Below are 20,410 nucleotides of genomic sequence, written 5' to 3'. Positions count from 1 at the left end.
AAACACCTGGGAGCAAAGGAGTCAGGAGGACAAGCCCAGTGGTTGGTGGAGGGCACTTCCTCTCCAAGCAGGACGCAATTCAGTCTGAGATTTTGTCCTGCTACAGTTAATGTTTTTCAAAAGCAGTTAATGCCAATAAATAGACACAGGTCCTTCCTACCCCTGCCAAGGTTCCTCTTCTACCCTCCCCCCCAAAAGGAAAACCCGCAAAAATAAACACATGTCAATATATAAACTTCTCAAATTGCTGAAAATTTACCACAGTAGCCAAGCCTGCTTCTGAAAGTTTGAACTCACCCAATCAGACAAAAGGCTGGGGACAGGGGCGGCATCTATCAAGTTACAGTGAGGACTCCATCTGTCATCTTAGACCTTTGTTACCCAGCGACACATGAGGAGAGCCTGAGGCAGTTTGAACGAGTTTTATTTCACAGATTCTTAGTCTAAAGATTTCAAATTAGAGAGAAGTAGAAACAAACAAACAAAAAAAACAAAGAGAGAGAGAGAGAGAAGACAAGCCAGTGTGCTGAGGAAACCGCCGTCCTGGCATCCTTCTGACACTGAACCCGGCCGGAACCTCCCACGGTGGTGAGGTTGTCTTCCCAGCCGGTTCCCCCTGCGCCCGCTTCTACAATAAATGCAGTCCAGGGGGCCGTGGTCGCTCCTGAGGCACAAAGGTCTTGTTTCTGAAGCTCGCCCTCCTGAAAGCCACTTCTCATTATGCCAAGCCAGCAGAAGAAAGTCATTTTTTGCACGGCCGGGGTGTTAAGCTTCCTGTGTGCCCTTGGAGTTGTGACAGCCCTGGGGACACCATTGTGGATCAAAGCCACCTTCCTCTGCAAAACAGGGGCTCTGCTAGTCAATGCCTCGGGGCAGGAGCTGGACAAGTTCATGGGTGAGATCCAGTACGGGCTTTTCCACGGAGAGGGCGTGAGACAGTGCGGGCTAGGAACCAGGCCCTTCCGGTTCTCATGTAAGTAGCAGCCGCATTTTATTGTTGTTGTTATTTAATACCTCGTGGCAAGAAGTTATTTTTAAGATCCTTGCTCTGTCTATTACAGGACTTTTAAAAAAATATTTGAACTACCTAGGACTCTTCTGAGAAATCTCTTCACCCTAGTTGGTATTATTTTGTGTTTCTTTTACTTATTAGTTCATCCTTGCTGTTTTTATTATGACACCGTATAGTGACTGAGTTGTTCTGGAGTTAAACTTTTTGAAAAGATAAGAAACTAAAATTCTCCTTGAATATTCATACTGACCTAAGAAATTACAGGGCCTTTTCTTTTAAAGGGGGATGGACTTAGAGAAACAGAAAAGCTGTAAGAGATGATTTTCGTTTTGTACTTGGAAAAAAGGGTCAGTCAGTGCGGTGGGCTCCTGAACCAACCCCCACTGCCTTTCTTACCTTGTTCGTGACTTTGTTTTCCTTGCTTGGGCCTCTCCTGGTGATAAGTATTTTTTTAATCCAATTTGGAATCCCTCGGCCATAGAAATTTGAAACAATTGGCTGTGCTACCGGGAAAGAAATAGTTGCCTATTTAGTATGGAAAGTCAGCGAGCGACGGACCTCCCAGTCAGACGGAGAATGTGAGACACGTCCCATCAGGAGTTTGAGTTTTGTGAAATGGAAGTGTTACCCCCTGTATTTATAACCTGTTTATCTCAAGAAGAGAACTTTTTTTAAAATTACCATGTGAATAGGCAACTCATTAAATGAAAATTAATAAGAAGTTATTTGTTATATCTCTCACAGCATGCATTCAGAAATTATTATTATTTCAAAAGGGCTGGTTTGGAACAATCTTATGAAGACACAGCCAGTAAATTAGTGCATAAATCACTCTTCAGGAAAGGAGGCGACCGATTGAGGAATTTAAAATGAATTAGTATTTTGTCTGGGTATTTTTTTTTTCTCTCTAGCATAGGTAGATGGCCAAATTAATTGAATTTATTATTAACATGTGCAGTGTCTAATTAAATTTCAGTGCTGGCCTATTTATATTTCTGCAACAGTCCTTATATCTTCATAGCAGTCGTTGGACCCCAGCCTTCAGCTCACATGGCGTGTTCATAAGTGATAGGAATTTTCATAGAGCTCCAGAGATTCCCCAAGGATCCATCTTCAGCATTTTAAGAAATTATCATACACATTTGACGAAGTGGATACCGACTCTGTTCACTGAATGGTTTTAGTTTATGACGGTAATGGGGCTGTGAGCATTGTTTAGATTTCTTGGGGGGGGGTTGCATGGAGAACAAAACAGAATGTTGCATGATTTGCAACTATTACAAAATACAAAGAGGAAAAAAGACAAGTGAAATGATTGAACCGCGAGTCACTTGCTGGCATCTTAAAGCAGGAGAAAGGCGTCACACAGACAAATTTAGACCAAAGCAGGGAGCATACAATGACTTTGCCGAAGTCTTTGCACTTTCAACAGTGAAGTGTTTCAAATCAGTACTGTTTTCTGAGCCCTGACTAGGCACGAGGCACTGTTTGTCTCATTTAGTCCTCACTCAGCCCTGTTCCTCTGTGGTCCCACAGGTGGGTGTGGTGGTGGTGTCCCGTGTGCCCCCATCCCCTGTGAGGGAATTGATCTGCTCAGGCGTCTCTCCCTTTGCTGTCAGTGAGGGCACAGAGCAGGTGGCTCTGACCAGTGGCCTCCTCGACCTCACAGGTGGGCATTGAATAGGACCCTCCCTGACCTCACAGGTGGCCTCTGACCAGTGCCCTCCCTGACCTCACAGGTGGGCTCTTACCAGTGCCCTCACCGACTTACAGAATTGCATTATTCTTCATGATACTTAACACCCCCCACCCCTGGCCTAGTGGGACAATTTCACACTTGCTCGTTTGTCCTGTGGTGACAACCCTCTTCATACACCGTCCTAGACATGTTAAAACCACATTTGCTTTCAATGCTGAGTGAAGTCAACTTACAGTATAACTTTTTCTACCTCAGCAGAAGAGTATCTTTTTCAATGGGGCACAAGAGAAAGTTGGAAAAACAGTAAAATAAACAGATCCAGTGAACTCCCTAAAAAGCATAATATGCATTTAAATGAAACAGCCCCTCTGAGTGTTAAAACGCTTCGTAATCTATGTGCCTTCAGACCCACTGGGGCTGTTTACATTCCCCCTGCAATACGGCTCCCGGTCCCCACACTCCCATGCACAACGCCACCGCCACCACCCTGTCCCAGAGGTTCGGAGGTTCCGTTAACAGACCCGGGAGGGAAGGGAGCGCTCTGAAATTCTCCCTGGTAGAAAAGTGCAGCCTTGATCACCTGAAAGAGTAAGGTGCCTCACCCTGGCCTCCCAACGACGGCTTCTTCCCAGCAAAATTCGGAACCACCAAAAAACTCCGAGCGGCTGACTCTTCTCTGTGTCTTCAAGTTCAACCGAAAATTTGAGCACACCTCACTTTCCAGAACTTTCCTCACCCTCTGTTCCCTTTAGAAAGTGAGTGAGAAGGCCCTGGCCGGTTGGCTCAGTGGTAGAGCATCAGCCTGGCGTGCAGGAGTCCCGGGTTCGATTCCCGGCCAGGGCACACAGGAGAAGCGCCTATCTGCTTCTCCACCCCTCCCCCTCTCCTTCCTCTCTGTCTCTCTCTTCCCCTCCCGCAGCCGAGGCTCCATTGGAGCAAAGTTGGCCCGGGCGCTGAGGATGGCTCTGTGGCCTCTGCCTCAGGCGCTAGAATGGCTCTGGTTGTGACAGAGCAACGCCCCAGATGGGCAGAGCATTGCCCCCTGGTGGGCATGCCGGGTGGATCCCCACCGGGCGCATGCAGAAGTCTGTCTGACTACCTCCCTATTTCCAACTTTAGAAAAATACAAAAAATAAAATAAAAAAATAGAAAGTGAGTGAGCAAGCATTCGGGTTTGCAGATGCTTCCTGGTGAAGGAGGGACGGAAAAGCTGAAGCATCCAAGTTGTCAGTAGCTTTGTGGCCAGTCGTGCTCATGCTCTTGTGTCATCAGTTCCTACGAATCTATTTTTCCGTTCTGTCGGATTGCCACCTGTGACCTTGTTCGCCAGCTTTTCATTTAGCTCAGCACTGGCCAACAGCAGTATCAGGCAAGCGAGGAACACAAGCCACAGTAATTTCAAATGCTCTAGTAGCCATTTTGAGGGGGGAGGAAAAGGAAACAAGTGAATTTAAGTTTAACGACGTATTTTTTCTTAACTGAAGATGTCCAGAATACGGTCCATTTAACAGTGTTAATATTAAAAAAAAGAATGTGGTATTTTACCCTCTTTTCTCGGCACTAAGTCTTGGAGGTCTGGTGTGCGTGTTGCTCTTAGCGTGCTCTCAGCTCAGGCCAGCCACGGTCTGAGGGTTCACGAGCCATCTTTTTTTTTGTGGCTGGTTGCTATCCTGCTGGAGCATGCCAACTTGGATGGAGATTTGCTCTGAATAAGATGGGCAGTGATGCTGTCCGTATTCAAAACGAATTTTTGCTTGTTCCTTTACATACAGGGGTAGTCAACCTTTTTATACCTACCGCCCACTTTTGTATCTCTGTTAGTAGTAAAATTTTCTAACCATTCACCAGTTCCACAGTAACGGTGATTTATAAAGTAGGGAAGTAACTTTACTTTATAAAATTTATAAAGCAGAGTTACAGCAAGTTAAAGCATATATGATAATAATAATTACTTACCGAGTACTTTATGTCGGATTTTCGCTAAGTTTGGCAGAATAAATCTTTATAAAATAACTTACTATAGTTAAATCTATCTTTTTATTTATACTTTGGTTGCTCCGCTACCGCCCACCATGAAAGCTGGAACGCCCCCTAGTGGGCGGTAGGGACCAGGTTGACGACCACTGCTCTACAACGTTATAGGTGTTATGTTTATGCGCCACGTATGCGTAACTTTTTAAAACCCAGATACCTGGTGTAACAGGAGGGTTGAAGGACAGACCAGAAAAACAGCGAGGCAACGTTGTCATTTCTGTTCCTATTCAGCGTTCCCATTGACTACTCCATCTCTTTTCATTATAACCAGAACCTTCCCGGCCTGCATGCACGGTTAGACTGGGGGAACTTCCGCCTCGCTGACTCTGGCTGGTTCCCATTCATTTACGGGTCGGTTGTTCATTTTCTAGAGTTCACCGGCATTCCTCCCTAGCACGCAATTTCATTCATTACAGTGAAGAGCTGTCTTCCGTTCAAGGCAACACAAGCGGTGGGCTTAATTTCTCCTGCTGTGTCACCCGAAACATTTTAATGATGGTGTTTAAACTCTAAACACGCCATCGAGATCAAGTCTGCCGGGGCCGAGTCAGTGTGTGGGGGCAGGTTTCTGTTCTGGTGGCTGGAAACACTGCCGAGCGTCACCAAACACGACACCCAGGAACCCTCCGGTGTCAGTCATCCCCGGGCACGCTGACCGGCACTGCCCGGGCAGCTCACTGCGCTGGCTGGTAGAAACATCAGGAATCTTTTCCCTTCTAAGGGGGAGGGGAATGGGAGCAATAACATCACACCTATCACATATCCCAGCTCGCAACTTCAGTCATACAAAGTATTTTAATTTGACGATGAAAAATCTGTGGGAAGCTTAGCAGAGGCTCAGCCCCTCACGCGTTCGATAAGCTGCGTTGCGTTACCACGTCCGAAGCAGGTGATTCAGGCTGCAGAGGGGAGGTTGAAACTACTTCCACGGGGCGAGCGGGTGGCTCCCCAAACGTGTTTCGGGGTCAAGAGTCGGGATTCGGGATCTCTGTCACTTTCGGGGTCTCCTGCAAGTGCCCCTGCTGACCCCGCCTGCCCGCCCGCCTTCTGCAGGGGACCTCCTGGTCGCCATCCTCACACCTGCCCCCCGCCGGCGCCCGGGCACACCACCCGGAGCGGCAGAGGCCTTCTGCAGTACCTGCATCTGGTCATAGAATCCCCCCCCCAGCGGAAGCAGGTGTGGTGGGGGGTGAAGAGGAGTCTGTGGAGTTCACCTGCCCGGTGGGAGGCAGAGGGACGGAGGCGGCTAGCCTCATGCCACCCAGCACGCGTGGACCCCCCTGCCTCTTGGCTCAAGACAAGTCTTACTTACCCCTTAAAAACAGCCCAGTGAATGGCGATTTTGTTCTCCTCTCATTGGGGGGGGGGGGGGGGAATGCGGGAGGGGGCGGGATTATGCAAAGAAGGAGAAAATCATTTTTTCCTCCCCCGTCCTTTCCAGACCTTGCCACTCACTCTATTATTTCAAATCACCTTGTATTATAAGTATTTGAGAATGTGCATTTCTCTGCATGGGATCCTGAGTCCCGAGGAGGCGGGGGGGGGGGGGGGGGCGGCAGGACAGAGCATGGTTATTGTCTCAGAGAGGTACTTAGTAACTACCTGGTAAACAGACACGCTCGAGATTAAACAACCTGGGTTCGGGGTTGGTTTCTGCCACTCCCTGCGGATTAGACCTTGTGCCAGTCGTGTCGTGCCAGTTGCATCTATAAAATGGGAAGTAAGATGAGGTGATGTCTAACACTCCTCCAGCTCAAACTCTCTCTGATCTGTACAATGTGGGGCTGGCTTTTCTGGAAAAGGTCTTCCCATCTTTAAAATGGCATGGCCTTTCCCGTCTCAGCCTCGTAAAGCCATCCCTCACTGAGAGATTTTTAGCCCATCAGCCGAGTGGGGAGTTCTGTCTCCTGCTAATGCCACCCGCCTGTCCCCAGGTGATCTCCTTTACTCTTTGGTCCTCAAAGCTCATGGTTCTTGAAGTATTCAGAAATAGCTCCAATTTGTCAGGACCTAAATGAATTCCGTTATCAAAGTAAATGCTTCTTTTGTCGCTTGTCATATGCTTTTACTTTTTGCATAGAAAATGGCTGGTTAAAACAGGAGAGAAGGAATGGGCTGCTTTGGAGATCTAGGGAGTGCATTAGTAGGTTCCAGAGAGCGGGAGCAGCCACGGGCCCTCAACGTAGGTGGTCCTGCTAAGAAAGCAAGAAAGGACAGTCCACGGATGGCGAGAGGCTGACCGCCTACGTCCCCTAACTTGTTCTTTTTTTATTTTTCCTAGAAACCCCTCATCCATCCTCACGGAGAAATTCCTCTTTCCTGAATCTGATTTCTTAAACTGATCATGGCAAGAAGTTAGGAACGACCATTATGTTTAGTGCAGCAGGGTATTCTTTCCCCAAAGGAGGAACTAAGCCAGCAATTGGCCTGGAATTGGTGAGAAATAGGGAGAAAATGCTTCAGGGAAAAGAAACTCCTGGTTCTCCTCGCCTACTCCAGGAAGAGAACATTTATTTCTCGCTCCTCCCTAACAACTACTTCTGGTGTCCTTACCAGAAAAAAAAGTCGACAGAATCAGCCTTGAGAATTATAATTTTGTATGTGTGTGTGCGTGTGCACATATATGCGTGCGCGCGCGCACACACACACACACACACATACACACACCTCCCTTCCTTTTAAATTATCCTCCATTTCAGAACACTCAGAAGGCAAATGATAAGATGGTGGTAATATGTCCTTGTGTATCAATAATGACCCTAAAAGTAAATGGTTGAATTTACCAGTCAAAAGGCACTGAGTGGGCCTCGGGCGGTTTGCTCAGTGACTAGAGCATTGGCCCGGCGTGCAGACATCCTGGGTTTGATCCCCAGTCAGGGCACACATGAGAAGCGACCATCAGCTTCTCTTCCCCTCCCCCTTCCCCTTTCTCTTTCACTCCCGCAGCCAGTGGCTCGGTTGATTCAAGCATCAACCCCAGACAGGGCTTGTCAGGTGGATCCCGGTCGAGGTGCATGCAGGAGTCTGTCTCTCTATCTCCCTCCTCTCACTTACAGAAAGGGGGCACAGAATGGCTGGATGGTTAAATTACCCTTCACCCTAACAGCCAGTAACACCGTTGACCTGAGCTTACCTGAGAGAGACCGTGGAGGCTGACCCGGCTGTTACTGAAACCGCATGGCAGAACCTACGTGGGATGCTGGAACTAGCGCTGGGGCGTGAACTTTACCTCTTAAAGGATGACTCCAAAATTGTTCTCAGGATGTGCTGCTCTGCTCTCTTCTAATCTCTGAGGGGGACTCCTCTCCCCCACGGGCTCACAGACGACCCGGAAGAAAAGCCGCTGATTTCAGCTGCCCATCTGCTGGGCGCCTCAGAGGTGCCAGGCATCTCACGTGGATGATCTCCAACCCTCCCATGGAGGTGTTATGATACTGTTCCTCTTAAACCAACGCAAAGCCTGTAAACTCAGATCGGAACATTTCTCAAGGTCACAGAGCGAGGGGAAGCAGGCCGGGGATTGAAATTCGGATGCAGATGCTGAACCATGTCCACCCCTCTGCTGGACTTGGTCTCCTAACAGTATGCAGAAGGAACACAAAGAGATGAAGGAAAACGTAAGCATAGCCTTTGATTTCAACACTTGTTTTTAAAGTGATGTTGGGACTTCACAAGAGATTCTCATATATCCGTGTGATGGCATTTGGCCTTAAGACTTGAGTCCATTCGTTGCCTCTTGTTCATGTGTCATGAGCCCTGATTTCTAAGCCCCATCTTTGACCTTTCTTTGGAGGGTAAAACGGCCAGGCCAGGCCTGTTTAATACTCTAGGTTTCCCAGGTCACACACATTGCTCATCTTTGGGCTTTGTCACCACGTGGCTTTTCCCACGCTGCAGACTGTTCGTGTTGGAGGCAGAGATATCTGATTGCATATGTGGTTAGCTGACTGACGATCACTGTCAACGGAAATTGTCATGGCACAGTCTTCAAAGTTACTTACTTTGACTATAACAATGATTTCACCACAGCAATTACCAAAATGGCAAGGTCTTTCCCGGGGTGATGTGAACAGTTTCAAAACACAAGCAAGAATGAAAAGCAGATATCTAGCATTTTATTCACTTTCAAAATTTCCAAAAAATTCATGAAGAGCCAGTGGAGAATCAGAGCATAAACTGAAATCTTATTTTTTTTTTAAAGAAGAAGCTCATTTTTATCTCTTAAATATATCAAAAATGTCATAAAGTTAAAGGCATATTTTTAAAAACAAAACACATTCATATTTTTTTTAGGTGAGAAGAAGAGAGATAGTGAGGCAGACTCCCACATGCACACCAACCAGAATCTGCCTGGCAATCCCATCATGGACTGATGCTCAAGTGCTGAGCTATTTTTAGTGCCTGAGGCTGATGTGCTCTAACGAAGCTATGCTCAGCACCCAGGGCCACGCTGGAACCAATCAAGCCACTGGCTGAGTGAGGGGAAGAGAGAGAGAAGGGGTAGAGGGGAAGGGGAAGAGAAGCAGATGGTCACTTCTCTTGTGTGCCCTGACCGATGATTGAACCTGAGATGTCCATACGGCGGGCCAACACTCGATGCACTCAGCCACTGGCCAGGGCCACATTCACATTAAACAATGACAAACCTGCCTTTTATCTAGGCATGCAGCTAAATACCCAGACTGGTTGCAGTATGACACACTTTTTATTACTGGTTTGATAGAACAGACGAATAGTAAACTGCAGCTGGCAGACTAATTTATGCAGCATTCACATTCTCCTCCCTCCCAGCATGGTCTAGCTGTGGCGAAGTCACTCTCGGGATCCATTTCCCCAACATAATCATACCCTGTGGATGCGGAGCAGTTAAATGGGTTCCATTATCACAGGCACATATATGCCAACGTAGCTGCCGTCCCAAAGCCGCCGCGGGTGAGTAAGACTGGCTGATGGGGCCGCCTCCGAAACCGGCGTGAGCCAGGTGGCTCCACATGAGTGGAGAGGCACACAGGCGGTGCTGAGAGAATTGTGCTTTAAACGGTTCTATCATGCCATCAAATCTCCGCTTTGAAGTGCTGGGCTCCCTGACCACAGCCGCCAGCCGCCGGGCTCGGTACCGGTGTGAGACGGTGGTGATGTTAAAGGAGACAGGGGCATTGAGCACATGTCAGGGAATGTCCTTTGCTGGGTTCCCATAATGACTGGCTGCGATGGGCTAAAGGCAAAGTCAGATCAAGAGCATTTCTGTAAGAAGAAAGACATTTTCCTTCTTATTCCCTTTCAAGAAAATGAATAGCTGAGCACCAAGGGGGTCAGATGCAACTTTTTCTCTTTTTATCACACCTTTTATGTGAGGAAGGAGAAGTTGAGAAGGGAAACAGGACCTCTGAAGCGACCCTCGTGGCTTTAACGGTAGACGCTGCGATTCCTCTGTGAAAGAACGTGGCTGCTGCTCCGTGGCCAACATCAGAGTCAGCGGCTGCCCCCCCTCTGGGAGCTTCACAGAGGGCGTTACGCACCGGTGACATCAGGCCAGGTGGAAGCGGAGAGGGTCGGTGAGACCCGAACCGTTGGCTCAGTGGTCCACAACCCCGGCTACACTTGCGGTCTCCCAGAGAGCCTGTAAAACGAGAGACGCCAGGGCTGCAGCCCAGACCGACCGAGTCAGGGTCCCTGAGTCAGGCTCCATGGGCCGGGGCCCGAGCAGGGCCGTGGTGTGGAGCTCCCGGGCCGCTCAGTGGGCCGCCAAGGTTGGGCACTACTGAGGTGGGTGGTGGTCAAGGTGGGGGGATAGCTGAGGCCCTGAGTCAGAAGCCCTCGTTGTTAGGGATGGTGGGGGAACCAGGAGGAGGGCAGGGGGGCAGAAGCAGCATTCAGCACTATTTCCACACGGTTAGGAATGTTCTGGTCAAATTCAAGTTGGGATTCTCGACTTTTACTCTCTTCGCTGCTCACACACCTGGCCTCAGAGGGAATGAGTGATCGGGCTGGCGAGTCTGCAGTTAGAAACTGAGCGTGCTTGGTTCTCAGCCCCGGGCTCCCCTCTTTCCACATCTGCCCACCAGTGACAGGAGCCTGCTGCCCACCGGGTCAGGGCGAAGGGGCCCATGCCGCCCTGGGCAAGAGCCCTTGGGCCGTCTAGCCCTGCCTCCGACTGGGCGAGGCTGCCCACTTCAGCAGGACGTGGCAGATGGTGTCAGCCAGGTTCTCCAGCCATTTTATCGAAACCAATGCTAGCATTGTGACCTCCACCTGCCCGTTGCAGGTGGAAGGGGCCCTGCTCCATCCAAAGAGACTCTCAGGGCTCCTCTTTAGCGGTGCACCATCAGCCCGAGCGTCAGCTGAGACAGACCATTACAGGGCGGCCCAAGAAACTGCAGGAGGAAAACAGAAACGAGAACAATGTATCGGATGCCAGGGAAAGAGCTTACGGGTATCAAATGATTAATTAACGATAAAGCCAAAGCTCCGTGGTTATTGACAGCCAAAGTCACCTGCCTGGTCAGGGAATAAGAAGGAAAAGTCTGAACCATAACGACAGAATGTTCTCCCGAATTCCATCTGATCTAAGGACTCCCATGGGAGGACCTAGGGTCCCAATGCACAGATCTGTGCTCTGACCCCCCTGTGGGCCACACAGCTCCCACGCACCCACAGTGACCGGGCCTAGGGTGTGAGGACGCAGGCACGGCCCCTGTGCTGCGTCCCAATGCACAGATCTGTGCTCTGACCCCCCTGTGGGCCACACAGCTCCCACGCACCCACAGTGACCGGGCCTAGGGTGTGAGGACGCAGGCATGGCCCCTGTGCTGCGTCCCAATGCACAGATCTGTGCTCTGACCACCCTGTGGGCCACACAGCTCCCACGCACCCACAGTGACCGAGACGCAGGCACGGCCCCTGTGCTGCGTCCCAATGTACAGATATGTGCTCTGACCACCCTGTGGGCCACACAGCTCCCACGCACCCACAGTGACCGAGACGCAGGCACGGCCCCTGTGCTGCGTCCCAATGCACAGATCTGTGCTCTGACCCCCCTGTGGGCCACACAGCTCCCACGCACCCACAGTGAACGAGCTAGGGTTTGAGGACGCAGGCACGGCCCCTGCGCTGCACGCCCATGCCTCCCACCCCTCTCGTGGGAACACAGCTCTCCCGCACACAACTCTCCTCGTGTTAAAAACTACATACGTATTTAGGCAATTACTCAAAATTTACAAAGGGCTCCCACGCCAATGGTCTCGCTTGTACCTGGCTTGTGAGGCTATGGTGACATGGAAGGGGAAGTCCGCACTGAGCGTATGTCACCGGATGTCTTTTACTGGATTTTCGTGATGACTGGCTGCCGGTGGGCTGAGGGCAAAGTCAGACCAAGAACTGCAAAGTTCTAGGGCTTATTTCTCTCCCCCTCCACATTTCCAGGTAAGGAGTCTGAGGCTGAGGCAGACAGAGGTCCAGATGAGTAGTGAGTCACAGACCCAGATAAATCTCAAGCTCTTCTAACTCCAAAAGTTACTATGCTCCCCCCCCCAATCTGCCATGTGGCTTTCATTCAGCGCCTCATTATGTGTCCGCCTTCCCAACAACCCCTCCAACTGTCTCACCGGCTGTGATGGGAGGTGGTCCCGCCGCCCGATACTCTCAGTCGGTTAATTACAGGTGTTGATGGCCCTTACTAATTCCTGACATAAGAACCGTGAGATAAAAGACACGACTATCAGAGGGGAGTCAGTAGTATGTAAAAGGGTAGACTTATGATAAAATATAACAGAAGAACTCAGCAGATATAAATAAAATAAATTAGGCAACAGAAATGGAAGTCATAGATTCAGAGCTATCAAATATAAATGGATTAATGGCAAGCAATAAAGGAACATGCTTAAAAATTAGTAAAACCAAATCTTATGCTTATTACCTTCCAATGACCTATTGAAAACATCATGACATGACATATAAGACCCAAATCTTTGTATGTTAAAGGGTATATGTGCTTTCACACACACCCCCACCACCAACAACAAAAGATCATTGGGTATCTATTATGTGCCTAAGCGTTTTTCTGGACTGAAGAAGACATGAAGGGAATTAGAAAGAGTAGTTGTTCACAACGCAAACTCTAGCAGAAGTGTTTTTAAATGACCCACCATTTGTGAAAGCTATACAGGTGCATGTGTCAGAATGGGCTAGGTTATGTTTTAGACACATGCCCAAATGTCACAGAGTTAAATCAACAAAGATTTCTTTTTTGCTCATGGTCTATATCTTCAGTGATCAGCTCTAGGTCCAGTCCAGGACTGTTGAGTTGTGGAGACTTCCACACTAGTAACTAAATTCTCTGATCCCGAATAGACACATGTCACTTCCACTCATATTTTGTTGGCCGAGTCATGTCACATGGCCAAACCTAACTTCAGAGGGGCCAGAGGTACAATCTTCCCCTGAGCCCAGGATGGGGAAGAGCCGGAACTACAGACAGTTGAATAGCACTAATTACGGTCACAGTTACTGTGTTTGTTCAGAAAGCCCCACGAAGGGTTCCTCTCTGTCAGGGCCAGGCACAGGGAAGTCAGAGGAAAGCTCTTGAGGATCAGTTAGGTGTCACTAGATGGCATGGAAGAAACCATTCTGAACAAAGGAACAGTGTGAGCAAAGGTGCGAGGAGGCTACTGCGTCCAGAGCAGAGAACGTGGCTGAGAGAAGGACGTGGAGGAATGAGGCCGGAGAGGACGGCAGTGACCAGAAGTGAGGGGCTTGGCTTGCGGTCCTGAGCGGGTCGTTTTATCCTGCAGGCAATGGGAAGCCATATAGGGATGTTAGGCCAGGTGTCGGGAACCTTTCTGGCTGAGAGAGCCATGAACGCCACATATTTTAAAATGTAATTCTGTGAGAGCCATACAACGATCCATGTATGTTACGCATTATCCAATAAAAATTTGGTGTTGTCCCGGAGGACAGCTGTGATTGGCTCCAGCCACCCGCAACCATGAACATGAGCGGTAGGAAATGAATAGATTGTAATACATGAGAATGTTTTATTTTTTATTTTATTTTTTTAGGGTTTTGGTTTTTTTTTGTATTTTTCTGAAGCTGGAAACGGGGAGAGACAGTCAGACAGACTCCCGCATGCGCCCGACCGGGATCCACCCGGCACGCCCACCAGGGGGCGATGCTCTGCCCACCAGGGGGCGATGCTCTGCCCCTTCATGGCGTCGCTCCGCAGCGACCAGAGCCACTCTAGTGCCTGGGGCAGAGGCCAAGGAGCCATCCCCAGCGCCTGGGCCATCTCTGCTCCAATGGAGCCTTGGCTGCGGGAGGGGAAGAGAGAGACAGAGAGGAAGGGGGGGGTGGAGAAGCAGATGGGCGCTTCTCCTGTGTGCCCTGGCCAGGAATCGAACCCGGGTCCCCCGCATGCCAGGCCGACGATCTACTGCTGAGCCAACCGGCCAGGGCCTGTTTTATATTTTTAAGGTTATTATTTTTTTTATTAAAGATTTGTCTGCAAGCCAGATGCAGCCATCAAAAGAGCCACATCGGGCTCATGAGCCATAGGTTCCCGACCCCTGTTAGGCAGTATGTGAGGACAGAAGATGACTGAAAGAAGACCCGCAGAGAAGCGGGGAGGCCGGTCAGCAGGCCCCTTTGATATTGGAGGTCCCAAACTCAAGCGTTGTCAGAGGGGTGAGAAGGAGGGGGCATATTGCCAAAATAGAAGCAAAAATCAGCAGAACATGGTGACAAGATGGATCCCAGATTTCTGCTAGACAGGTCGTTGTCATGATTCACAAAGATAAGAAATATAGGAGAGAGATTCGAGGGAAGATGAAATTATTCTCGGTCACATTGAAGGGAGTACCAGTTACGGGCCGGCAACAAGAGGTGTCCCTCGGTGACGCAGATCTGGAGAGCTGGTGAGGGTCTGGGTCGAGCTGGATCAGTGGCAATCAGCAGACTAGACGGGGCAGCGGGAGCCGGAACTGAAAAAGGGGTTCCCCAGGAAAGGACACCACACGAGAAAATGGACAGACGTGTTCTAGGGAACGCCCACATGGATGGGGAGAGAAGGGGAGACTCGCAAAGGAGCCTGGGATGGGAGGGTCGGTGGGCCCGGGGAGCACAGCCGGGGAGCACACGGGGGGGAAGCATAGCGGGGGGAGCACAGCCGGGGGGGGGAGCACAGCGGGGGGGGGCACAGCCGGGGGGGGGAGCACAGCGGGGGGGGCACAGCCGGGGAGCACAGGGGGGGGAAGCATAGCGGGGGGAGCACAGCCGGGGGGGGGCACAGCCGAGGGGGGAGCACAGCGGGGGGGCACAGCCGGGGAGCACAGGGGGGGAAGCATAGCGGGGGAGCACAGCCGGGGGGGAGCACAGCGGGGGGAGCACAACGGGGGGGAGCACAGCCGGGGGGGGGGGAGCACAGCGGGGGGGGCACAGCCGGGGGAGCACAGCGGGGAGGGGAGCACAGCCGGGGGAGCACAGCCGGGGGGAGCTCAGGGGGGGGAGCACAGCGGGGGGGGGGGGGGAGCACAGCGGGGGGGAGCACAGCCGGGGGGGGGGAGCACAGCCGGGGGAGCATAGCGGGGGGAGCACAGCGGGGGGAGCACAGCCGGGGGAGCACAGCCGGGGGAACCTTCAACAAGCGAGGACTAGCCGGCGGTTCTCGGCACCACAGAGACATCAGATGAAAACAGTCCTTAGACATTAAGGCCACAGTGGACCCTTTCTAGAGCAGTCCTGATGGTGTGGTGGGGAAGGCAGGTCCTTGTAGAGACTAAGAGGGAATGGGAGGTGAGGACCCAGAGGAAGGCTGAGGTTGGGCGGTAGCTAGATGAACCAGGCTCAGTGCACGTGTGTGTGTGTGTGTGTGTGTGTGTGTGTCCAAGCGCGCTCCCACGCACCCCCACGCATGCACAATGGGAGGGTCCTGAGCCTCCAGCATGATTCTGTGTGGCGGGGACAGAGGAGTAGGGAGGGAAAGGCTGAAGACCGATCGGAGAGGCAGGTAAGAGATCGAGAAGGCACCCCGTGAGGGTGGAACGGGATGGGTCTGGGAGGACAGGGAGACGCCCAAGACTCGGACAAGAGAAAAACATGTTTTTCACTAAGAATGGAGAAAAGGTTGGCTATGGACCAAGGAAGAGAAGGCATGGGTGGATGGTGGTGGGGGGCTGAAACGTTGAGAGAATTCCCCTGGTAGGCTAGGGTTTCTCTGTGAAATGGAAGGGTTCAGTTCACTAAAGATGTTTCAGCCTTTTATAGCCGGGCACATAGCCCTAAGGGCAAGGGAGGTGGGGCTGCGACAGGGGCTGAGGAGTTGGGGTCTCTAACAAGGGACAGACGATGAAAAGACTGGAACGGGCTTTGCAGAATGAGGAGAGCACAGAGCAGAGGCTTGAGGAGTCGCACTCTGACCTGGAGAGTGGGGTGCTGGGGCAGGGGACCCCGCCCAAAGAATAGAGCCCCCCAGCGAATGACTGCGGAAGGGTGAGTTCCTACAGAGAGCACCCTGGGAACTGCGTTTTCCTTCTGAGTCGTTGACTTACACCTTCGCCCAGTTTCATCATCACAGACCGTGTTAACTTGAGCGTGACAGCCTTTCTCTGCATGTTGCGCGACTGTCGCCATGTCAGTCACCTCTCCCCTCTCCCTCCTGGGACGCGGGCACCTTCTGTCATTAGGACAGCAAAGGCAGCGATTAGTTCCGTCCAGTTCTCTGTCTCTGGCTGGATATCTTATCCGAAATCTCTGCTTCCCAGCCTTCTGGGAGGATGAATGGAGCTCTGACCCAGGGTTGAAACAGTGGAGTTTAATATGTGTGTAACAAAATATAACTGCCGTTCTTGTACACAGATGTATCTACACCCAGAGAGGTTATTCCCATTCATCATCCACCCCCAGAGTAAGAAAGAAAAAGGTATGCGCTTGAAGCTGTTCACGGAAACATTAGCTGTAATACCAGAATGACAGAGAACAGCAGTCTGTCTCATACCAGTCTGATGGGAAATCCATGCAGTTATCTAAATGGTAGTCGTGAAGACAATGACAATATTTATAACATGGAACATGCTTATATTCTGAGCAAAAAGGACAGAATGTGACCTCAAAACTGTGTTTTAGCCCTGGCCAGTTTGCTCAGTGGTAGTGCGTCCATCAGCGTGCGTACGTCCCGGTTGATTCCCAGTCAGGGCACACAGGAGAAGCGACCATCTGCTTCTCCACCCCTTCCCCTTCTCCTTCTCTCTCTCTCTCCCTCTCTCTTCCCCTCCTGCAGCCATGACTGGATTGGCTCAAGCAAGTTGGCCCCGGGTGCTGAGGATGGTTCCATGAAGCCTCTGCCCCAGGCACTAAAAATAGCTCAGTTATGAGCATGGCCCAGATGGGCAGAGCATTGACTCCAGACACGGTTTGCTGGGTGGATCCTGGTCAGGATGCATGCAGGAGTCTGTCTCTCTATCTCCCCTCCTCTCACTTGGAAAAGAAAAACAAAACAAAACACTGCATTTTGACTACAGTGATACAAGAAATAAATTTTAAGATGCATAAAGATTTGAAAAGAACAAAAAATAAATTTAAATCCTACTTTTTATGTTGGTAGAATTAGGGGTCAAGTTTTTATCTTAATTTCCATTTCACCATCATCATGATGTTTGTTAAAAAGAAAAGTGTCTCCATGAACAGTGTGAGCTTTGGACAAACGAGCAGGGACAGGTGAGGGGCGCAGGCACCTACCACTGGTCCTCCCACCCTGCTCACAGAAGACTTCTGTCGTGTCCGGGTCTGGGGTGAATTCCCTTCCCCAATCCCAAACTTTGCACCTGTCCTCAAATGGCAACCAGTTTCCATGCAACGTGGTGACAATCACCCAAGTATGCTGGATGAAAGTTCCAGTCTGGTTGCCAACAAGACCTTTCAACTGCCAAGAAAACCCAAAACAAAACAAGCAAACAAACAAACACTCAGACCATCCTGGGTTCTATCACCCTTTCTGGTGATCTCCGTTATCCCCGGTTCTCTCTGAACACGCTATCAGCCAGCTTCCATCACCACCAGCCCCCAGAAACATCGTACATCAAGGTCAGCTCTGACCGCCTGACTCAAGGGACACATTATGTTCTTAACCAGAACTCCCTATCACACCTACCACTGCCGACCCCGTACTTCCCCTCTGCCCTCAGCTGCTCCTGGACTGTCTGCTCCTCTCTTTTCCCTCCTCGCCAAGATGACGCCGATTCCCTTCACTCTGGCCCACTGGCCTCCACCTAGAAACCCGAGCCCCGCTAACCACCTCAGACTCCAGGTCTGCGATCTACCCCAAGCAAGGCGTATCCACCCCACATGGGTGTGTCCAGCAGCTACGTCATGCGTTCTTAACAGCAGCAAGCATCCCCCTACGGGGGTGAAAATTGGTTCTTGGAGGAAAAATAAATAACACCTTACTCTTTAAAAAGTGTAGGTATATTTAAAACACAGATATGAAAAAGTGTATATGTATTTAAAACATAGATATAAATATGATATAGAAACTAATATACAATATATCTGTGGTGTTAACATTTTCAGTGGGGAAGAGTAATTAGGAGAAATGCCTACAGAGACTCCTGGAATGGGGAGCAGCAATTTTAAAAAATGTTGAGAATTACCGATCTCACGGTGCCAGGTGTCCCCAGGAATACAGCCGTGAGTGAAAAAGACCAACACACCTGCCCTCACACCCTGGGGGAAACAAAGAATAAACAAGTAAATAAAAAACAGAATTTGTCAATGGCAGTTCTTGCTGTGTAGAAAAATAAAAGCAAAAGAAGGGGTTTGAGAGTGGGAGATGACTGGGAAGGGGTTGCAACTTTAGATAAGGTGGTTAAAGAAGGTTCCCTGAGAAAGTGGCATCTAAGTAAGACAGGGAGGTGATCGCACAAGACAGGAGGATATTTAGGGGAATATCCAGGCAGAGGGAACAGTAAGTGCAAAGGCCCTGTGGTAGGAGTATTCTGGGCATGTCTTAAGCACAGTAAGGAGACAGTGGCTGGGGAACATTGAGCAATGAAATGTGTAGCAGAGGAAGGCAGAGGTCTGGCAAAGAGTCCAATCATGTATGGCCTTGCAGGCCATTGTAATGATTTGAGTTACCTTTTGGGTGAGATAGAGTCCACTGGAGGGGTTTGAGCAGGGGATTGGTATGTGGTCAGCAAACTCATTAGTCAATAGAGCCAAATATCAACAGTACAAAGATTGAAATTTCTTTTGAGAGCCAAATTTTTTTAACTTAAACTATATAGGTAGGTACACTCCTTATCGAGGTAGCGCCCACACGTGGTATTTTGTGGAAGAGCCTCACTCAAGGGGCCAAAGAGCCGCATGTGGCTCGCGAGCCGCAGTTTGCCAACCAGGGCAATAACCAATTCTTTTTTAAAAGATAGATCCCTCTGGCTGCTGGGTTGACAGAAGGTTGTAGGATGGAGGGGTGGAATCAGGAGATCAGTTAGGGACCTCTTGGAGTCACCCAAGTGAGACATGATGGCGGCTGAGACCAGGGCGGGACGGGGGAGATGCTGAGAAGTGACCAGATTCTGAAGGGAGTGCCAGTCGGTTTTCCTGGGGGCTGCACATGAATAGTGAGAGTAAGAGAAGAAGCTTCCCTCGTGCCCTCTCGTGGTCAGTTTCTTTCCCCACTCGACTCTAGGCAACCGCTGACCTGTTGTCCTCATCACTGCGGTTCTTCCAGAATGTCATATACATAGAATCATACAACAGGCAGCCTTTTGAGTTTCCTTCACGGAGCAGAACGCATCTCCACGTCACCCACGCCACTGTGTGCCCGGTGGTCTGCTCCCTTTCATTACCGAGTGCTGCCTTGTCCCACGGATGGGTCCCAGCTTCTCCAGCTTCTCACCAGCTGCTGAGCGCTTGGGCTGTTTCCAGTTTGGGGTGAGTGTGAATAAAGCCCCTTGAAACATCTGCACACAGAGTTTTGCGTAGACATGTGTTTTTAACCCCTTTAGGCAAATATCTAGAAATGGTATTATTGGGTTTTATGTTAAGTTCACATTTAGCCTTCTTAGTACTGAAACAACTGGATATCTATATGTGTAAAAAAAAAATTTAACCTTGGTCATATATAAAATATTACTCAAGTGGATCGTATACTTAAATGTAAACTTAAAACTAAAAATCTTCTAGAAAAAAACACACAAGAACAAATTTGTGCCTTTGCATCGGGCAGAGACTTCTTATATTTGATATCTGTATATCAAATTTATATGTCTATTATACATGATACATAAAAGAAAAAACATTGCTGAATTGGAATTCATAAAAATAAGAACTGTTCTTAAAAAGACACTGATAAGAGAATTTAAAGATGAGCCTCAGGCTTGGAGAAAATATTTGTGAGTTGCTTATCTGATCAAGGGCCAGGCACGCATAAAGAATTCTCAAAACTCCGTAATAAGAGTAATACAATTCAATGAAAAACGCACAAAAGATAGGAACAGACTCTTCACCAAAAAAGCTACATGGAAGGCAGAGAAACTCACACACACACACACACAAAAGATGCTCAACAACATTAGCCATTTGGCAAATGCAAATAAAAACTACAATATAATCAATAACATGTCCACTAAGTGGCTACAAGTTTTAACAACCTGCCAAGCACCGGCCAGAAAGAGGGG

General features: G+C 49.7%; 1 protein-coding gene across 1 annotated transcript in view; it reads left to right on the top strand.

Annotated features, from left to right (window-relative positions):
• The first annotated feature begins 536 nt into the window (after nt 1–536).
• Nucleotides 537–20,410, top strand: part of CLRN1 (clarin 1) — a 41,966-nt gene continuing 22,092 nt past the window's right edge. Inside the window, exon 1 of the mRNA XM_066241223.1 lies at nt 537–973. Within this exon, the coding sequence (XP_066097320.1) occupies nt 721–973 (253 nt within the window). The 5' untranslated portion in view covers nt 537–720. The remainder of the gene's footprint in view (nt 974–20,410) is intronic.

This window comes from Saccopteryx bilineata, chromosome 8, assembly GCF_036850765.1.
Source record: "Saccopteryx bilineata isolate mSacBil1 chromosome 8, mSacBil1_pri_phased_curated, whole genome shotgun sequence".
In the NCBI taxonomy this organism is placed as follows: Eukaryota; Metazoa; Chordata; class Mammalia; order Chiroptera; family Emballonuridae; genus Saccopteryx; species Saccopteryx bilineata.
This window is presented reverse-complemented; position numbering and strand designations above follow the sequence as displayed.